General features: G+C 48.2%; 2 protein-coding genes across 5 annotated transcripts in view; one reads left to right on the top strand and one right to left on the bottom strand.

Annotated features, from left to right (window-relative positions):
- Nucleotides 1–76: 76 nt before the first annotated feature.
- On the bottom strand, nt 77–4,931 carry MRPL48 (mitochondrial ribosomal protein L48). Of its 2 annotated transcripts, XM_056500397.1 has the most exons (9): nt 4,504–4,931; nt 4,258–4,310; nt 3,967–4,001; nt 3,592–3,677; nt 2,818–2,990; nt 1,562–1,664; nt 976–1,065; nt 801–876; nt 77–591 (listed from the first exon to the last, which is right to left on the bottom strand). In XM_056500397.1, exons 1-8 carry the CDS (start codon nt 4,522–4,524, stop codon nt 802–804), a joined length of 636 nt encoding a protein of 211 aa, XP_056356372.1. In that variant the 5' UTR covers nt 4,525–4,931; the 3' UTR covers nt 77–591; nt 801. The 2 variants fall into 2 exon arrangements, with proteins under 2 accessions (XP_056356372.1, XP_056356364.1); XM_056500389.1 differs by having other exon boundaries at nt 272–876.
- A 2,750-nt stretch (nt 4,932–7,681) lies between these two features.
- RAB6A (RAB6A, member RAS oncogene family) overlaps nt 7,682–16,997 on the top strand; it is a 41,266-nt gene continuing 31,950 nt past the window's right edge. The window contains exon 1 of one of the 3 annotated variants that reach the window (XM_056500419.1): nt 7,682–7,982. In XM_056500419.1, coding sequence (XP_056356394.1) covers nt 7,913–7,982 — 70 coding nt within the window. In that variant the 5' untranslated portion in view covers nt 7,682–7,912. The remainder of the gene's footprint in view (nt 7,983–16,997) is intronic. The other 2 variants (XM_056500410.1, XM_056500428.1) reach the window with 2 other exon arrangements.

Here is a 16,997-nt window from a genome sequence, read left to right as displayed (position 1 = left end):
GATTCTGTGGTTGTGGTTTTCCAACCCAAAATGTCCCAATCCAGGAGCATACACAGCACTCAGGCTGGATCCTGCCTCCAGAACAGCCCTGCTATGTAGTTTTATTCTGTGTCTTCTGTGCCATCCTAAGGCTTTTCCCAGCAGTGATAAATCCCATCCTATGGAACATGAGGTTATCTCAGAAGCCACAGAAAAATTAGGAATGGGAGAAAAAGGGATTCTCATCTGACCACCACTTGCTGCCAAATAAGCCCAGACAAAAAAAACAAAATTGCTTTTTCATGGCTTTTGACAGAAAGAATGTTCCAGGTTATTTCCCAGGGATGTGGGTGCTGGGAATACTGAGGGGCTGGGCATGGAACCACAAGCAACATGGACAGCCCCAGTTTGAGGGAAAAGTGTAAATTAATGAGTTGTTTTCCCTCTTTTTCATGAGCTGGTCCTTAGAAAGGGGGAGAAAAAGCCTCCAAACAAACCAGTTTCTGGAACAGTTTCTCTTGCCATCCATCACATTTGGTTATAACAATTCCAAATTGGGATTGTTGCAGCACAGCATTATTCATGCACAGATATTTCTCCAGAAATTCCCACCTATCAAAAGCAAAATAGGCAGGAATTAAAAAAGAACTGAAGGAAAGCAAACCCACATTCCATTGTGGCACCTCTGTGCTTTATTTTTATTGAGACAAACTGGTGCCAGCAGTGGGAATTCCATCCAAGTCACTGAGTTACCAGTACAGAGCTCATGGAAGCACCCTCTGGAGGCTGGAACAGCCCATGGATGGCACAGTGCTGCTCACCTCAGGACATCTCTGCCAGCAGCTCTTCCAGCTCTGGTCGAGACTTCAGTCGGCTCTTGAAATCGGCTTCCGTGTGCTGTGGAGGGAGGGAAAGGAAAAGCACCACCAATCAGATCACACAAACCATTTCCCTGCTTCCTAAAAGGAAAGAAAGCATTGGGAAATGTAACCATACCTGTTTCATCAACAGATGGACCCCCTCAGGCTGGTTACTCTGAATGATTTCCAGCAGTATGGGAGCAAACGTCGAACTCAAACCGCGGATCTGAAAGCAGAAATGACAGAGCTGCAGGAGAACAATCCCAGGACACTCTGGGTTCAAAGGGACCTTAAAGATCATCCAGTCCCACCCCTGCCATGAGCAGGGACACCTTCCACTATCCCAGGTTGTTCCAAGGCCCAGTGTCCAGCCTGGCCTTGGGCACTGCCAGGGATCCAGGGGCAGCCACAGCTGCTCTGGGCACCTGTGCCAGGGCTGCCCACCCTCACAGAGAACAATTCCTGCCCAAGATCCCATCTAATCCTGTGAGTTTCTCCAATCACCCATCCCCAAACATGACTTTTCCATTCCTCATATCAATTACTCTGCAGAAAATCCTCCTGGGCTTCTAGTGTAGGAGCAATACTCAACAAAAAACATAATTAGACTTTTTGCTTCCATTTATTCCCAAATGATGCCTTTCATCTGTTAAATGTTTGAGGGGTCTGGTGAGCCTGTGATGGGAAGTGCTGCAGCACTGGCAGCAAATCCCAGCTCCTACCTGGACAACCCTCTGGTGGGTGGTAAGGACTGCATCCAGCTGCATTTTGGATCCCCTCTCCTCCAGGAACAGCACCTCGTTGGTTTTGGTGGGCATGGCATAGCTGCAGGAGCCAGAGGGCAGTGATTAGGACAGGCAGGACATTGATTCATCCCTGTAAAGTAGTGCCAACCTCCACAGCAGAGAATGGGGAAGGAGATTAACTTTTCATGGGAAATTAATTATGCAAAGGACACATCTTGCAAATCAGGTGCTGGCAGAGGCCAGGTGTTTTGCTGGAAAGAAATAAAGAGAAAGCTCTGCAGCACTGCTGCCTCCTAAAACCTGGATTAGCTCCTAACACCAACCTGAGAACTTTTCACTTCTTCAGAGTTCAAGAAAAGCAACAGTTCTGACTTGTTCTGTCTTTTGGGACAGAGCTATAATCTGCTGCTGCAACACTCCACTCCAAATGCATTGTTTACATCTCAGATTTCATGGGAATGTGACTGGGAGTGGATCAGACTCTGCTCAGCCTCCTCATCCCCATTCCCACAACTGCTCCCAAGCTCCATCCTACTGCCTGTCTCTTCCCCTCAAGTTCCAGTCTAAAGGGCAAATCCTTTCTCTCTCTACACACTGAACCACATCCAGCCTCAGAGGGTACAAGTGAAAACCTCACATTTTAGAGAGTTAGCACTGCTTTTATTCCCTGGTGGCAGCTCAGTGCTTTCCCCAGTGCCTGCAGCTCCCTGGGAGCACTTCAGGCACCAAGGTGCTGCCTGACATTGCTCAGGCACTAAAACCAGTGGAGTGGCTGTTGGAATACAATATGTTTTGGAGAACTAGGGTGCTCCTAGAACATCCTCTCCTTCTAAATTGAAGCAGCAGGAAGCTCACCCAGCACCTTCAGGACATTCCCAAGCTCATTCCAGTTTGGATAACCAGGGTGGTGTGCAGAGCCTGGATCACAGACCACGAAGGAAAACCAGCAGCAAATGTCAGCAATTCCCAGGCTCTGCACCTACATTAAAGCCTTTTCCTCAGAGGAAGGAGATGTAACAGCTATTTTTTCCTTGGAATCTGCTCAAGTCAATCCTAAAAAACTCAATTCCAGCCTTCCTGATGTAAATAAAGCATCCAAAACTGTCCAGCTACACAGAAAGAGAACACAGGGCAGGTGAGAGGCTCAGATCTACATCCAAATGGGAATCTCTCCAGGAGATTGGAGTGTGCCCTGATGTGCTCATAACCCAGAGGGACACAGCTCCTCATACCTCTCATTGACCCGGATGGAGAGACGGTTGCAGAGTCTGTGGACATACTGAGCAAAATGCTCCACCAGGCACACATCATAGGAAGTCATCTGGATGTTGATGTCTCCATATTGGTACTCAGTGCCTTCACTGATCTCTTTCATCTGCACTTTTTCCTTTTTCCTCTTTGGAACCTGTTTTCCAAAAGAAAACAACATAAAATAAAATAGAAAGTATCTGGTTTGAACAATGCTGGGAATAAAAGTTCAGCTCTTGGATGGCATCACACAGAAAACACTCATGCTTTGATTAATTTCTTCCAGAGAAAGAAAGAAAAAGGAGTTAAAACAGTAAACAAATAAATTGATGTTTATTTCAGCTCCTGCCTAAAAGGCAGCTGACTTGTTGTTTCCTCCTTCCACACAAATGGATGTCTTTCCAAATCTCAGGGAGTGTGAAAAGGTAACATGCAAGACCTGCTCACAATATTCTGGAATAGTTCAGGTATTAAATTCTGCATCAGGAAGAGGTTCCTCCCTCCCAAAGCTACTCACTCACTTCCACAGGAAAGTACTGGACAAAATGAAGCATTTCTGCAGTGTGGTGAGTGGGTACTTCATGGAATAGTTTGGATTGGAAGGAACCTTAAATCTCATGCCATTCCAACCACCTGCTGTGGGCAGGCACACCTTCCACCATTCCAGGTTTCTCCAGACCCCATCCAGCCTGGCCTTCTGAGATGGGGCATCCATCTGCTTTGGGAAAGCAAGCACAGAGAGAAGTCCTTCTGCCTACCTCCTTTGGGAGCAGGTATTTAAACCTCCCAATTCCATGTGTAGGTCGGGACCTGTAGGATCTGTGGCAACCCAGGAGGGCATCACCTGAAAATGAAAGCAGAGCAAACATTTTTCCAGCTGCAAACAAACATCTACAGGTGCTTTGGGAGCCCCAAATTATGGTCACATAACAGCACAGCTTCTGCCACTCGATTAGCCAACAGGGCTAAAAAGAAGAAAATGTTAGAAAAAAAAAATATATGGAAGTGGCAGAGCTCTGGTAATTTAATCAGTCCAAAATTGGCTTTTAAAAAAAAAAAAAAAAAGAAGCACAAATGCTCAATATTTAATATTTATTTGAGGGAATTAAAACTAGATTGACAGCAGACCTTACCTGCAGCACACAGAGAGTTTTCTCTGGCTGTTTTTCTGTAGGAAACAAGATAATGATAAATAAATCTGCAGGAAACAACACAGTAATTAACAACTCTCATTTCCCTCACGTACGGAAAAATACGTTCTGAGTGTCCTTTTGCAAAGGTTCTTGCAAAGGCACGGCCTGATCCCGTCAGCACGAAGATTCCCCCTTTTTCTCATCCCACAGCCCTTTCAGCTCAAACTCTTACCTCCACTATTAGAAGACTTGGCAAAAAAAAAAGTTTTTTGGTCACGTATGTTCTCTCACCTGCTGAGGGCGAACGCCTGCCTGAGCAACACTCCCCTCGCCGAGCACAGCACCTGCAATGGTTAAAACACAACAGGGTGGTAGATCTGCCGGGAACTTCCACCCCACATTTCCTTCCTAAACCAAACCAGGGTCTGATCAAGGCCTCCATCCGCAGGGCTGGGGCTGCCTCAGCTGTGCTAAGGCTGTTCCTCCGTTCCTGTTCCTCCCCTTCGCCCCGTCCTTCCCCGCGGCCATCCCCGTTACCTTCGGAACCGCCGCCATCATGCGGCGCCGCGGTCCGTCGCTCAAAGCGTTCCCCCACCGTGCCTCGGTACGCCGCCACTCGGCTCCCCCCGTCCCGCGGCTCCCTCCCGCGTTCCGCCCACCGCTGCCTCCCGGAGAATTCTAACTTTCGGACAGCTCCCCGCTCCGCCCACCGCAGGCAACAACTTTTGGACAACCCTGGCGGGGCCCTGGTGGCCTGAAGGAGGCAGCGGGGAGAAAAGGGAGGGCGCGGGCGGTAATGGCGGACACCGCGTGCCTGCCTGCCCACACGCAGCGGGCAGCGCCGCCGCGCGGCGGCGGCTGCACAGCGCACCCTGCCCTGCGCCTATCGCCGCCCGTCACAGCCCGCCCCCGGCCCCGCGCACCGATTGGTCTGCGCCTATCGCCGCCCGTCACAGCCCGCCCCCGGCCCCGCACACCGATTGGTCTGCGCCTATCGCCGCCCGCCCCGCCCCGCCCACCTGTCTCGCACACCGATTGGTCTGCAGCCACGTCCATCACGGCGCTGCCGCCATGTTGAGTGTGGCATGGCCACGTGGCGGTGTTGGGGCGGGCCCAGCGTGGTGAGAGTGGCGGCGTGGCGGCCATTTACTCAGGCCTTTAGTATCATTAAAAAAAAAATTAAAAAATTACCATCACGAAATCCTAAGCGTAGAAAGGCTGGGCTGGCGGGGACATCCTCCCTGATTTCCCAGCACGGAGTCTGCCTGAGAAGAAATTGACCTGTGGTCTCCTGCCTACCAGACCTAACAGTCTGGAGTTGGCTCAGGAAAACCCATCCCGTATTCAACTGCCTCTTCCACAAAAACCTTATTTTCCCACAGGGAAATTTCCCACGGGCTCTTTTCCCTCCTCCTGGCTCTCTTCTCTCCGGTCTGGTTCCAGTTTCCCCCTTCTTCCACAGCAGATAGCCTACATCCCTGAGCCCCCTTCTTGGATTTGTCCCCTGCCTGGGAGCTGGATTCTGAGTCAGGATTTCCCACCCTGCTGACTGATGGCTGCTCCAATTGCTCTTGCTGGAGCTGTCAGAGCTCCTGATGGACTTTCTCCCTCCAGTTCATCCACGTGGCAAGTTCATTTCCTGCTCGGAGATCCAGCCCTGTCCTGCATTTCTGAGTGCCTGGAGCTCCGGACACACACTGGACACCCTGATGTCCATCCTCTGCACGGAGGGGACAGAAGGAATGAGAAAGGACAAGGTTTGTGTCTGCACCTGCCCAGCACATGGAGAGAGCAGAGTGGATCCGTGGCACCTTTGCTCCACAATGCAAGGACACGTGTTCCCAGCTCCAAGCTGTTTCCCAGGATGTGACAGAACTGCCCACGTGGATGTTATCCTGCCCTTTGATCCCACCTGGCGGGCCCCAGGCAGGGCCAGCCTGGGAATGACGCTTGACTAAGGATCTGAGCCAGCACTCCTACTCCAGGAAACCTCCTCCCAGGATCTTTGAAGTCCCAGAGGAAATTGAGGAGGGGCTGCTGTGACTGGAGGGGACTGGCTCGTCCTGTATTTGTAGGGAAAGCTGTGATGAGCACCCCGATTAAGAGCAGGAGTTGTTATCCTCTGTGTCTCCATGAGAAACGAGTCCACCTCTCCACAGAGGAATGTCTCTGACATCTATCATAGATGGATACATTTTAAGGCCAAAAGGGACTGTTAAATCAGGGAATTCACTCTCCTGCACTCGCAGTCGATAGGTTTCCAGTGACTTATGGCTTTATGGAAGCAGATCACTCCTCTCTCTGTGAAAGCATCTTTCTCACCAAGGCTCCTCTCGATTTTCCCTGGATACAAAGACAGTGCTGCTCTTGGCAGCTTGTTCTGGTGGCTGAGCACCCTCTCTGTTAGGACACAGTCCTTATTTCCAACTGGAATGTGCCTTTCTTTGCCTTTTGCATCCTTTCAAAGCCAAGGAACCGAATCCTTGCTGCAGGAGCACAACTCCCAAACCTTTTTGTGACATTTACATGGACAAACTGAGGTGACTCGATGACTTCCTTTTTCTGTACCACACTAAAAACACTCCAGGAAGCTTTTCCTCCTTTTTAAGGTTTCCCATGCCTTGCCTCCACTTCTTTTCAAACTCATCCAATGATGAAAACAATCAAGAAGTGTTCAAATAGACCTTAGAAGAAAACCTGTTTTGCGTGTCTCCTCCTCTGCCTTCAGCTGTTGTTTTCCCTGGGACCCGGGGGGAAGATCCTGGAATGCACCCTGACACAAAAACAAGGACAATATCTGTATTTAATATTGGAAATCATGTCAGGCCAGTCTCTGCCAGCCTGGATTCACTTTCTACATGGTGCGGAGAGCAGCCACACAACCAGTGTGGAAGCATGCCAGATGCCAGGTATGGAACTGGATGGAAGACTGCTCATATCTATCAAAACTTGTTTAAATTTAATCACCTGATTAAAGACACATTTTCCTCTTTTAGTTCTCTGGTTCTTCAAGGCTCAGGTGAAAAAAACCTGAGTCCTTGGTGAAGCAGTTAAATCACATTGAGGGAGTATAAATGAAACTATCAAAAATAGCAAGGCTTTCAAAACTAAACACATAGCAAATGCCATTTCCCTGACCATCAGAGCAGAGACGCTCTGGAACAATCTCCCAGCCAAGGTTTAAAGAGAAGGGGCCAGGATGCACCTGGCAGCTTCCTAAACCACTGGCAGAGTGGGGAAAAATGGGCAAAAAGTGGGGAAAATGGGCAAAAAATGGTGAAAGGGAAAGCTGGAGGTGGAGGGCCCTCAGCTACTTCTCCAAGGATGGCAGTGGGGATCACTGACCTTCCTGGGAAACATCACCCTGCTGCGAGGGATCAGATATGCTCCTCTGAAAGGAATATCTGTATCAGTTTAGGATTTGGTGTTAAGGACTTTGCTGGTTCCTCCCTCACGCCCGTGAGGCGGGCTGGGCACATCCTGCAGCCCTTACCCCGATGCGGAGGACGGGAGGGTGGCGCGGCCCTGTGCCCAGAGCAGCTGTGGCTGCCCCTGGAGCCCTGGGGGTGTCCAAGGCCAGGCTGGGCAGAGCTCGGAGCAGCCTGTCCGGGTGGAAGCTGTTCCTGCCCGTGGCAGGGGGTGGAACTGGGCGATTCTCCCCGTCCCTCCCAACCCGAACCATTCCCGGCTCGTAGCAGAGGGAAGCGCCCACTGCGCGTGCGCGGGGCGGGCGGAGCGCCGGCTCCGGGAGCGCGGGGGGGGCGAGCGGCGGCACCGGCACCGACACCGACACCGGCACCTCACCGGGGCTCGCAGCCTTCGCCGGGCAGGAGGAGGACCAGGGGAAGCAGGAGCAGGCGGAGGCGGAGAGAAGCGGGAGCGGTCGCGGGTGCCGCCGCGGGGAGCGGAGCGAGCGCGGGGCGGCGGCGGCGGCGGCTCCTCCATCATGTCGTCGGGCGGGGACTTCGGGAACCCGCTGCGGAAATTCAAGCTGGTGTTCCTGGGCGAGCAGAGCGGTGAGTCACCGCCCGGCTCGGGCCGGGACCCCATCCCGACACTCGTGAGGGCACGAAGGGACCCCCTCCTCATCCTCCCCGACATCCTCATGAGCGCCTCCGACACCCACCCACCCTCATGGAGTCTGATGGGATCCCCCTCCTCACCCTTACCGACACCCACCCACCCTCATGGAGTCTGATGGGATCCCCCTCCTCACCCTTACCGACACCCACCCACCTTCATGGGGTCTGATGGGATCCCTCTCCTCACCCTTCCAGCACCCACCCACCCTCATGGAGTCTGATGGGATCCCCCTCCTCACCCTTACCGACACCCACCCACCTTCATGGGGTCTGATGGGATCCCCCTCCTCATCCTTACCGACACCCACCCACCTTCATGGGGTCTGATGGGATCCCTCTCCTCACCCTTCCAGCACCCACCCACCCTCATGGAGTCTGATGGGATCCCCCTCCTCACCCTTACCGACACCCACCCACCTTCATGGGGTCTGATGGGATCCCTCTCCTCACCCTTACCGACACACACCCATCCTCATGGAGTCTGATGGGATCCCCCTCCTCACCCTTCCAGCACCCACCCACCCTCATGGAGTCTGATGGGATCCCCCTCCTCACCCTTACCGACACCCACCCACCCTCATGGAGTCTGATGGGATCCCCCTCCTCACCCTTACCGACACCCACCCACCCTCATGGAGTCTGATGGGATCCCCCTCCTCACCCTTGCCCAGCCTCTCTCATGAGAGTCCCTGGCACCCACCGACCCTCGTGGGGGTGCGTGGGGTTCAGCTCTGGTTTAACCCCCCACCCACCAAAGCCCATCTCCAGAAACAGCTGCTGATTCATTCAATCCCAGCTCCTCTGGTTTTTGGGGGGCAGGAGTCTCAATCTGCAGTATTTGCTGTGTAAATACAGCGTTTTTCCATAATGGAGTTGTGTCTTGGCAGAGCGACGCTCTGAATATTTAATTCAGTCAATGAGGTTTTCTTCCCTGTCTTTGGAAAGAAAAAAAAACACCTAAACAATGTCTGCTCCTTCCTTAGCGGAAGGCCTCTATCTTCGATACTGCATTCCAAAGCTTTCCCTTGGAAGAGTTTTCTGAAAAAAAAAAAAAAAAAAAGAAAAAAAAGAAAATGCTCCTTTATGAGATGCTTTGTGTAATCCTGGGTAGATACTGAGTGATCTATGACATAATGAGTAGGTACAAAATATTTTCTGTCTCAGGGCGGGGTATTTGCTCCCTCAGCCACCTTTGGTCCCTGTGGTTGGAGATGATGAAATACTACTTTTTTTTGACCAAATTAGTTGTATCATGATGTTTCCTCACTCAGATGTGGATGAGCTTGGTGATAAGACTGCTGTTGAAATTGTTTACCTGTATGTTGGCAATTTCTTTTAGTCTGTTCCTTGAATCATTCTCTTTTTATTTTGTGCTTTTGGGGTTAAAACAGCTTTTCTCATATCAGGGATTTTGGGGAGCTTGAGTGCAACTTGATTATTTATTATTTTTTGTGTGAGTCACCTGATCTGCTTGGTAAGGTGCTATTTGGCCAGCCATTTTATGAGGATTTTGGATGAGGGTCATGTGTAGAAAATGCTGGAGGTTTTTTTGGTTGTTTTTTTTTCCCAGGTATTTGGTAACAGGGATCTGAAATATTAGCAATGCATTTGCAAAATCCTTGGCTTGTTTACCTGTATTTCTGAGCTTCAATATCATGAAGCTTTTCAAATACCTCCATGGAAGGTTGTGGCACCTGGTGCAGATCTTAAATCTCAGACAGCTCTTAGCTACACGTGGATTTCTTGTCTCTTCTAGCAGACATAACGTCAGATATCTGCTTCCTTTAGGAATTTTTTTTCCTCCTCTCAGCTAATCATCTGTTTTTATACTGGAAGGTTTTAGATAATTCCCAGTCATAGCATCAAAGCTAGGGAGGAGAGGAGGGATTCTGTGGGTACAGCACAGCGAAATCCTCCTGACTGAATATTCCCACCCTGCAAGTGCTGCCTGGGCTGGGGCTTGGGGATGGGTGGGAGCTGGAATCCCGGCCGGGCTGGCAGCTGCAGGGTGGGCTCCAGCCCTGCCCTTGCCTTTGTCTGGGATGCTGGGCGATGACTCGGTGCCAGCTCCGTGTCCGCGCATCCCGCGGGTGCTGCAGCGTGGGCATGCTCCAACACGGCGCTCCCTGACTGCCTCTGATGGAGACACGGCCCTTCCTGGATTGAAGCTCTTCACATGTCTCTGTCATGATGTCATTCCCTGACATTTTTTATTTTTTTTTTACCGCCCGAAGGATGCAGAACTCTCGTTCCGAGCGGCTCCTGGAGGAATAAACGCCCTCATGGTATTTGGAGAAAACTGCGGAAGAATCTGGTGTTGCAGAAAGGGAGCTGGAGTGGGCTCTGCTCACACCTTGTTGTTCTTTGTCTGGAAGGTTAAGGGAGGTGCAGAAATACAAGTTTTTAGGATAGCAGCTTTCATAACCCAGGAGATCTTTGTACAGCTGTTGAGCTGGGTTGCTGCATTTGCTTCCTGTTCAGATGAAAGGTTCTCTGCCCTGTTGGAAGGCCATAATTAAAGATATCTTCTTTCTGCTGAGTGCTCTGGGTTCATTTGAATCCAGGGACTTCAGGATGACAAACAAATGGAATGGTACAAAGGGCTGTGATGGCCGTTAGCTGCCTCAGCATCCCGAGCTGGCTGATGGCAGACCTGTGCTGACTGTACACAGCCTCGCCAAGAAATGTGTGTCTGAGGGCTGAGGAAATCTAAACTGCAGTTCCTTACTGGGCAGGCTTTGCAGCCCTTCTGTGGGAGATCTAGAAGCATCCCTGGGTGTTTTATTTCCGTTTGAGAGTGGGATTGCACAGGGGATGGATGCAGTGTGTGGTTTTCTCTCCGCTCTCCTCAGCCATGTTGTGGGAGTTCAGTGCCGTGTCCCTCAGCATTCGCATGGACTGCAGTGGCTCTGCCTCGTGCTGTTCATCACTAGCTGCAGATGCTCTTGCCCGTGCTAAGATGCTGATTTGCCTCGCTCCTCAATCACCAAAATCTCCTTGTCTCTGGGGCTTGTGTCCCCCACGCCCCTCCCAAGCCCAGCCTGGGGACTTGCTGCATGTGCTGTGGGTGCATCACGAGCCTGCAACATCATCTGTGCCCAGCCAGAAGATTCTTCTCCTCTCTTTCAATCTCTTTTTTTTTTTTTTTTAAATTGTGCAGGGAAACAGCATTGGCTGGCTAGCAAGAAGGCAACTTCACCAGCACTTTCTTTAATTGAATTACTTTTCTCAATGATTAAAGATTATACAGAGTTTAGCAGTTTTAAATATGCTAATCTTTGCTAAAAAGGCAGGGAGAGCTCTGTGCTGAGGGATTAGATAGAGCTATTGTGTGTGGGGAAGTGTGTGTCTTTCTGCCTTTGATCTGCTTTTATCAGGTGATTTTTATCAAGTTTAAGGAATTCTGATTTCTGAATCACATCAGGGAGTGGACACATCACCTACATTGGGGTAACTTGCAGTAAATATGACACATACTCCAATATTAATAACCTCTTAAGTTCTGCTTTGCATAGGAACACCTCTACTTCTTAATAAATGGATTTATTTTTTATTGAGATGCTGAGGCACCACATCAGAAATATTTATTTACCACGTGAGCTTCTACCACAGCTTTTATTGGTGAGCAGGTCTGAAGGGCACCAACATGTACAGAAAGCAAAAGAACTCCCTGTTGTCTCTCTGTGCCAGCACTTCTGCATAAGATCTTGAGGGAAATGAGAACTAGTTGAATTTTATTTTTAATCAGGAGACAAAGAGATTTTTAATATTGAAAACGCACTGGTAAGTGCAGTGTAATAACTTCTGAAATATAACTGTTTGGAAAGCACTAATGAGCTGTTCTGTTGCATAACGATGTTGGTACAGGCACTGCTGAGCACTGTGATGTGTCTCATTAGATAACTGGGGAGCTGCAGGTGTGTGACATGAGGCTGGTGTAGCACTGCTCACAGTAGGCACAGACTCATCCCTGTGCTGCCTAAAACTCCAGGAATGTTTCTAAGGAATTCTCAGCTTCACAGACTCCAGAGAGCTATCACCTTGTTGCTTTGGTGTTTAAAAGCTTGTCCCCTCCCCTCTCAGTAATTTCCTAACGTTGTGGTTTTCCTGTGGCTGGGCCTTCAGATATTTGGGGTTCTCTTTGAACTGTATGAATTTTCCATGAGTTTCTGAACTTGGGCTTCACATCTGGAAATGGAATATCAGCAATGCATCCCAGCAAAGGGGAGCTCAGGCAGGAACACCAGGAGGCCTGCATGGATGAGCAAGGAATTCCTGGACAACCTCAAACACAAAATGGAAGCGTGGAAGTGTGGGCAGGTAGCCTGGGAGGAATACACAGAAATGTCTTAGCAGCCAGAGATCAGGTTAGGAAACCCAAAGCCCTGTTAGAATTAAATCTGGCTATTCATCAGGGGCAGCAAGAAAAGCTCCTGCAGTGATAAGGGAAGACCAGGGAAGGTGTGAAGTCTCTGGAAGGAAACAGGAGCCCTGGTTACCCAGGATATGGAGAAGGCTGAGGTACTCAGTGACTTTCTTTGCCTCAGTCCTCACCTGTGTTCTCCAGGGGTCAGTGGTGGGAGCAGCACTGTTGAACATCTTTGTTGATGACAGGTCCCCTCCCACCCAAACTGGGATTCTTTCATAGCACGATGTGCTTGGTGTCTGATCCTTCCTCACTGTCCTAAAGATCTTGAACTCCACCATTTCTCTTCTTTCTCTTCTCCATTGCTGAAAAAATCCCTTCCTACAGCAATGTGTGGATGAAGCACAGAGAAAAAGACATCAGTGTTTTGTGGTGCCTGTTCTCACGCTGCCTTTTGATCCCTGGCTATTTGTGGAAGCCTCTGAGGGAGCTGTGTCTGTTCTTGAAAGGAGGAATAGATGTGCCTTTCTGAACTCTGCTGTGCTTTTCTCCCTGCATCTCAGAAATAATCTGTGATTTGGAAGGAAATGATCATCTTTTTCCTTGATGAGACATAATGGATTTTCTATCTGCAGCTCGTGGGGTGGTGGTGGTACCTGGCACTGGGTCCAGGTTCTACAAAGCAGATGTCTGAAAGCTTTTGCTGAAGCTGTAAGTGGGACTAATGGAGAAACAAAGGCAGGGAAGCTCATCTGAGCCCACCTTAGCAGATGATGTGGCATTTGGGAATTATCAGAGCCAACAGCCATTTCTCTCAGCTTCAGTGATAGTTAAAAATCTGTCTTCTGTAATCAGTCTGTGAGGAAATAACTACCTTTTAGTTACTTGCTAATTGAGTCCAGATGTTTAAAGGCATTTTGTTGTGTTCATGCATATACAAGTACCTGTTGTGTACACTAGTGATTATAAAACCCTAAACCAACCCACCAAAACAAGCCAGCTAAACCCTTCCCTGCTTTGAAACGTGGCTCAGAAAAACCCACACGTTGTTGCCTCAATGAGAACACCATCAGATTTTTCAAGTCAGTCTCCAAAATTTACCTGTAAGGCCTGTGACCTGTAAGAACAGTAACCTTGTGATACAGGAATGTTTCTGAACAGGTGTAGAAATGCTGATGCATTTCTGATGGGAAAAAACCTCTGAGATCACTGGGTCCCACCCTTGGCTGATCAAGGACTTGGTGATCTTGGAGGTCTTTTCCACTCTGAGCTTCTGTAAAAGCACTGTTTTGAAAATTAACAGATACCATCAAAATGATGATGGGTTTGTCATGTTAATATAAATTATTTATGAAAGTAGTTTAAATGAAAGATGTGTGTCTTGGCAAACAAACAGCAGCCAAAATGTGGACTTGCAGTGAAAGTCAAATTTTTCAGGTCTCTTTGTTTGATTTATTTACAGAGCTCACACAAAGTTGAAAAGCTAAATGAATTCTTTGTTTTCCCCCCAGCATAAACCAGACTCTTCTGACTAATATAATGAAAGGCCCGGGGACAGTGAACAATTTCATCAACTGTTTTATGTCAGATATTTTCCTTTTATGTTCAAACCATGTTCTGGAATATTTGAGTGATATTAACTGGAAAAAAAAAGACTTTTTTTGTGTGCTTCAGTACTGTATAACTCTTACCCAAATGAAGCCTAGTGTATCCCAGAAAAAATGAAAAAGATAATCTGGGAAGCAACTATTGTGTGAAACTAAATAAATTTGACTTCTTGGGGCGAGGGTGTGACTTGCCTGTTTCTGTGCCTGGTTTGTGTGTCCTTTCTGCTGGCCCCTGTAAACCAGGATGGGCACATGCTGATGTCACACGTGTCACCTGCTGCCATTTGAATGAGCAGGGTTTTGGGCTCATTTGGGAGAGTCTCTGTGCCATGAGTGGCTGCCAGTATCCCCTGGAGATGCCACCCAGCTATTCCGAGATTTCACAGGCTCGTAGTGTTCTCTCGTCCAGACATGTGTAGGTGTTACCAACACACAGAATTCAGGCTTTGCCTTGACTCTAAAGCAGATTTTCCCAGAATTGAAAGAGTTGCCAAGAAATACTGGAGCAATACTGATTAGCAGTATTCTGTCTTCAGACATGGCCAGAGCCAGGAAGGGGCAGCTAGACCTGCTAATGAGAAAATGTCTAAACTTTCAGTTGGTCTTTTCTCTGTCTTGAATTGTGACCCTTTAAACCTTTGTACTGTTAACATTTACACCATATAGACGAGCACCATCTATCCTGCTAAGTGACTTTGCTTTAGTGGTTTGCTTCTTCAGGAGCAATCAGCAATTGCTGCAGGAAAAACTAAGCCACTCCAGCATTTCTGTAATTAATGCAGGGGCCAGTTTATTCCATTCCACTAAATGCTTCCTGCTGTGCTTCCTGTGCATGCCCCTGTCTAGGTTTGAGTTACAGCAAGTTAATTTTTGTAATGTTCTTGATATGTGCAACACAAAGAGAAGGGGGATTAAAGATGGAATAGATGTGTGGCTGAAAGGAGAGGGGTCCTTGCATCCACGGCAAAGCTCCAAGTAGTAGCTGATGCAGGATTGGCACAGTGGGCTTTGCCAAGGGGTGTAGGTAGCTGCTGCTGGAGCTGGGAGAATTAATCTTAACAGGTTGAGACTTCAGTCCTGCAGAGGCTCTGGAGCTGCACAGGAGTGGGCAGACAGCACTGGATTAATGGGAGTGCAGGAGTTTCTCTGCAACTTCCTGTATTTTAATGGAGATGTTATATTTTCTGGGAGTACAGAATATTCACTCACTCTTGTCCTCCTCTGCTGGTACAGAATTGGCTGTGAGAACCCTTGGTGTCAGTGACAGGAGGGTTTTTTTGAATGGTCTGATGGAAGGAAGTCTTAGTAGAGCAATGTGTGCTGGGTGGGTGATGGACTCATCCAGTGGATGTCTGAATTGTGGAGGAGATGGAGACCATTCTCTTTGGAAGGAAGTTCTGACTCCTTTCTGACTTGCTCAGCAGCAGCAGACAGGTCTTCATGCTAGAGGTTTGCTTTCTTTGTCTTGTCTATAGGACTTCATTATTTTTCCCATCTTCCCCTTACTTGCTTCTGGAGCAGCTTCTGGGCATTTTGTCCTTGGCTCACTCAAAATGGCTGAAAAGTCACTTGTGTCCTCATAAAATGCAGGATGGCTTTCCTTGAGCTGAGCTGGTGCTGCTGGTTGGGATAAAACCAGATGTGAATCCTTCAGCACAGCAGCTGGACACAGCTGGAGGGAGGAGCTCATGGCTGAAGACAGTTGGAGTATCATCACAGGGAAATCCCAACCTTTTTTATTTTTTTCCCTTTTTTCCCTGACCTTGGAATGCATTACAAAGAGGTTTTCACAGGGCTGGTTTGTTCCAGTCTCTCACTGCCAGACTCATTCATCGATTCTTGTAATTTCTTCTCAGCTTTTCCAGATGCCTCTTAATATTTAATATTTTTGTATTCAAATCATAATTATGTTCCTATTCTTTCTGTTCTTCCAGCTTCCCATTTTTCTTCCCTAGCTGAGTTATCTTTGGTCTTTTTTCACTGGGCAGTCATCAGAATGACTTTTATCTACCACTATACAATTGTGACCATAATTCTCTTCCACTTTTTTTTTTATTTTTAGTTGCTCTTAAACCACAGTGTGACTTGGAGAAGAGGATAGGGTTTTTTTTTTCCCTGATGTTGCATAAACAGGAGGCAGATCAAACACTCGTGTCCCATAAAATTGACCTCTTTATTTGGATGCTGTAGTGCAACAGCAGACTTGAAAAAAGCTTTTCCCAGTGAAAAAAGCTTTTCCAATCTTGACTCATCAGCTGGTTTGGTGTTAAAATATTTCCCCTCTTTGTGGTGAAATGCAAAGGGCTCATAGGTTGCCTCTGTTTTTATGCTTGATGGACTCTGTACTGTCACAGTGAGTAATTTACAGTTAAAAATAAATTCCTTGGCCTTAAGAATTTTACATTTTCGCTTAAAAATGCAAGAGAGATTTTAGGAAACTCAAAAGGAACCTTGTGTGAATTACTACATGTTGCCTCCAGTAAATCCTGCCATCCAGAGAAAAATTCCCCTGGGGGATTGCATGGCTGATGTTTTAAATGGTTGTTTAGTCTGTACAAGCCTTGCAGAGATGAGAGCAAGGCAGAGATTTGCCTGCCTGGTTCCAGATCCCAGGAAGAGCAAAGGCTTTTTACCTTTTCCTTTTGGAAATGGAGAAGGGGAGGAAGTGTCCTACATGAGATGTTTTTATGATGTCTCCAAATAGGTCTGTGCTCTTCTCTGGATTTGGTGTTTCTCAGCTGCTTGCCTAAAAACCTGAGTCCAGAGCCACCCCTGTGGTGCACTTAAAGCTGGTTTTAGATAGGGCAGCCTGAAGACCCCAAAATATTTTCTGTGCATGTTTATACAAGGAATTGCTCAAGTTAGTAACAAGTCTTAGAGAAAAAAATATTACAATTAAATAGGAACTTAACTAGTATTATGTCCTTAATATGAAAGAATTGTTCTTCTGGAAAATACTGCTGGAGGAGAGTATTT

Source organism: Oenanthe melanoleuca, chromosome 1 (genome assembly GCF_029582105.1).
Source record: "Oenanthe melanoleuca isolate GR-GAL-2019-014 chromosome 1, OMel1.0, whole genome shotgun sequence".
Taxonomy (NCBI): Eukaryota; Metazoa; Chordata; class Aves; order Passeriformes; family Muscicapidae; genus Oenanthe; species Oenanthe melanoleuca.
This window is presented reverse-complemented; position numbering and strand designations above follow the sequence as displayed.

Coding starts and splice junctions, on each gene's coding strand:
- MRPL48 (XM_056500397.1), bottom strand. CDS start 4,524: ATGATGGCGGCGGTTCCGAAG. Junction 1,665..2,817: donor TCCATCCGGGTCAATGAGAG/GTATGAGGAGCT, acceptor TGGCTCCTGCAG/CTATGCCATGCCCACCAAAA. Junction 877..975: donor TCCATCTGTTGATGAAACAG/GTATGGTTACAT, acceptor CTCCCTCCACAG/CACACGGAAGCCGATTTCAA.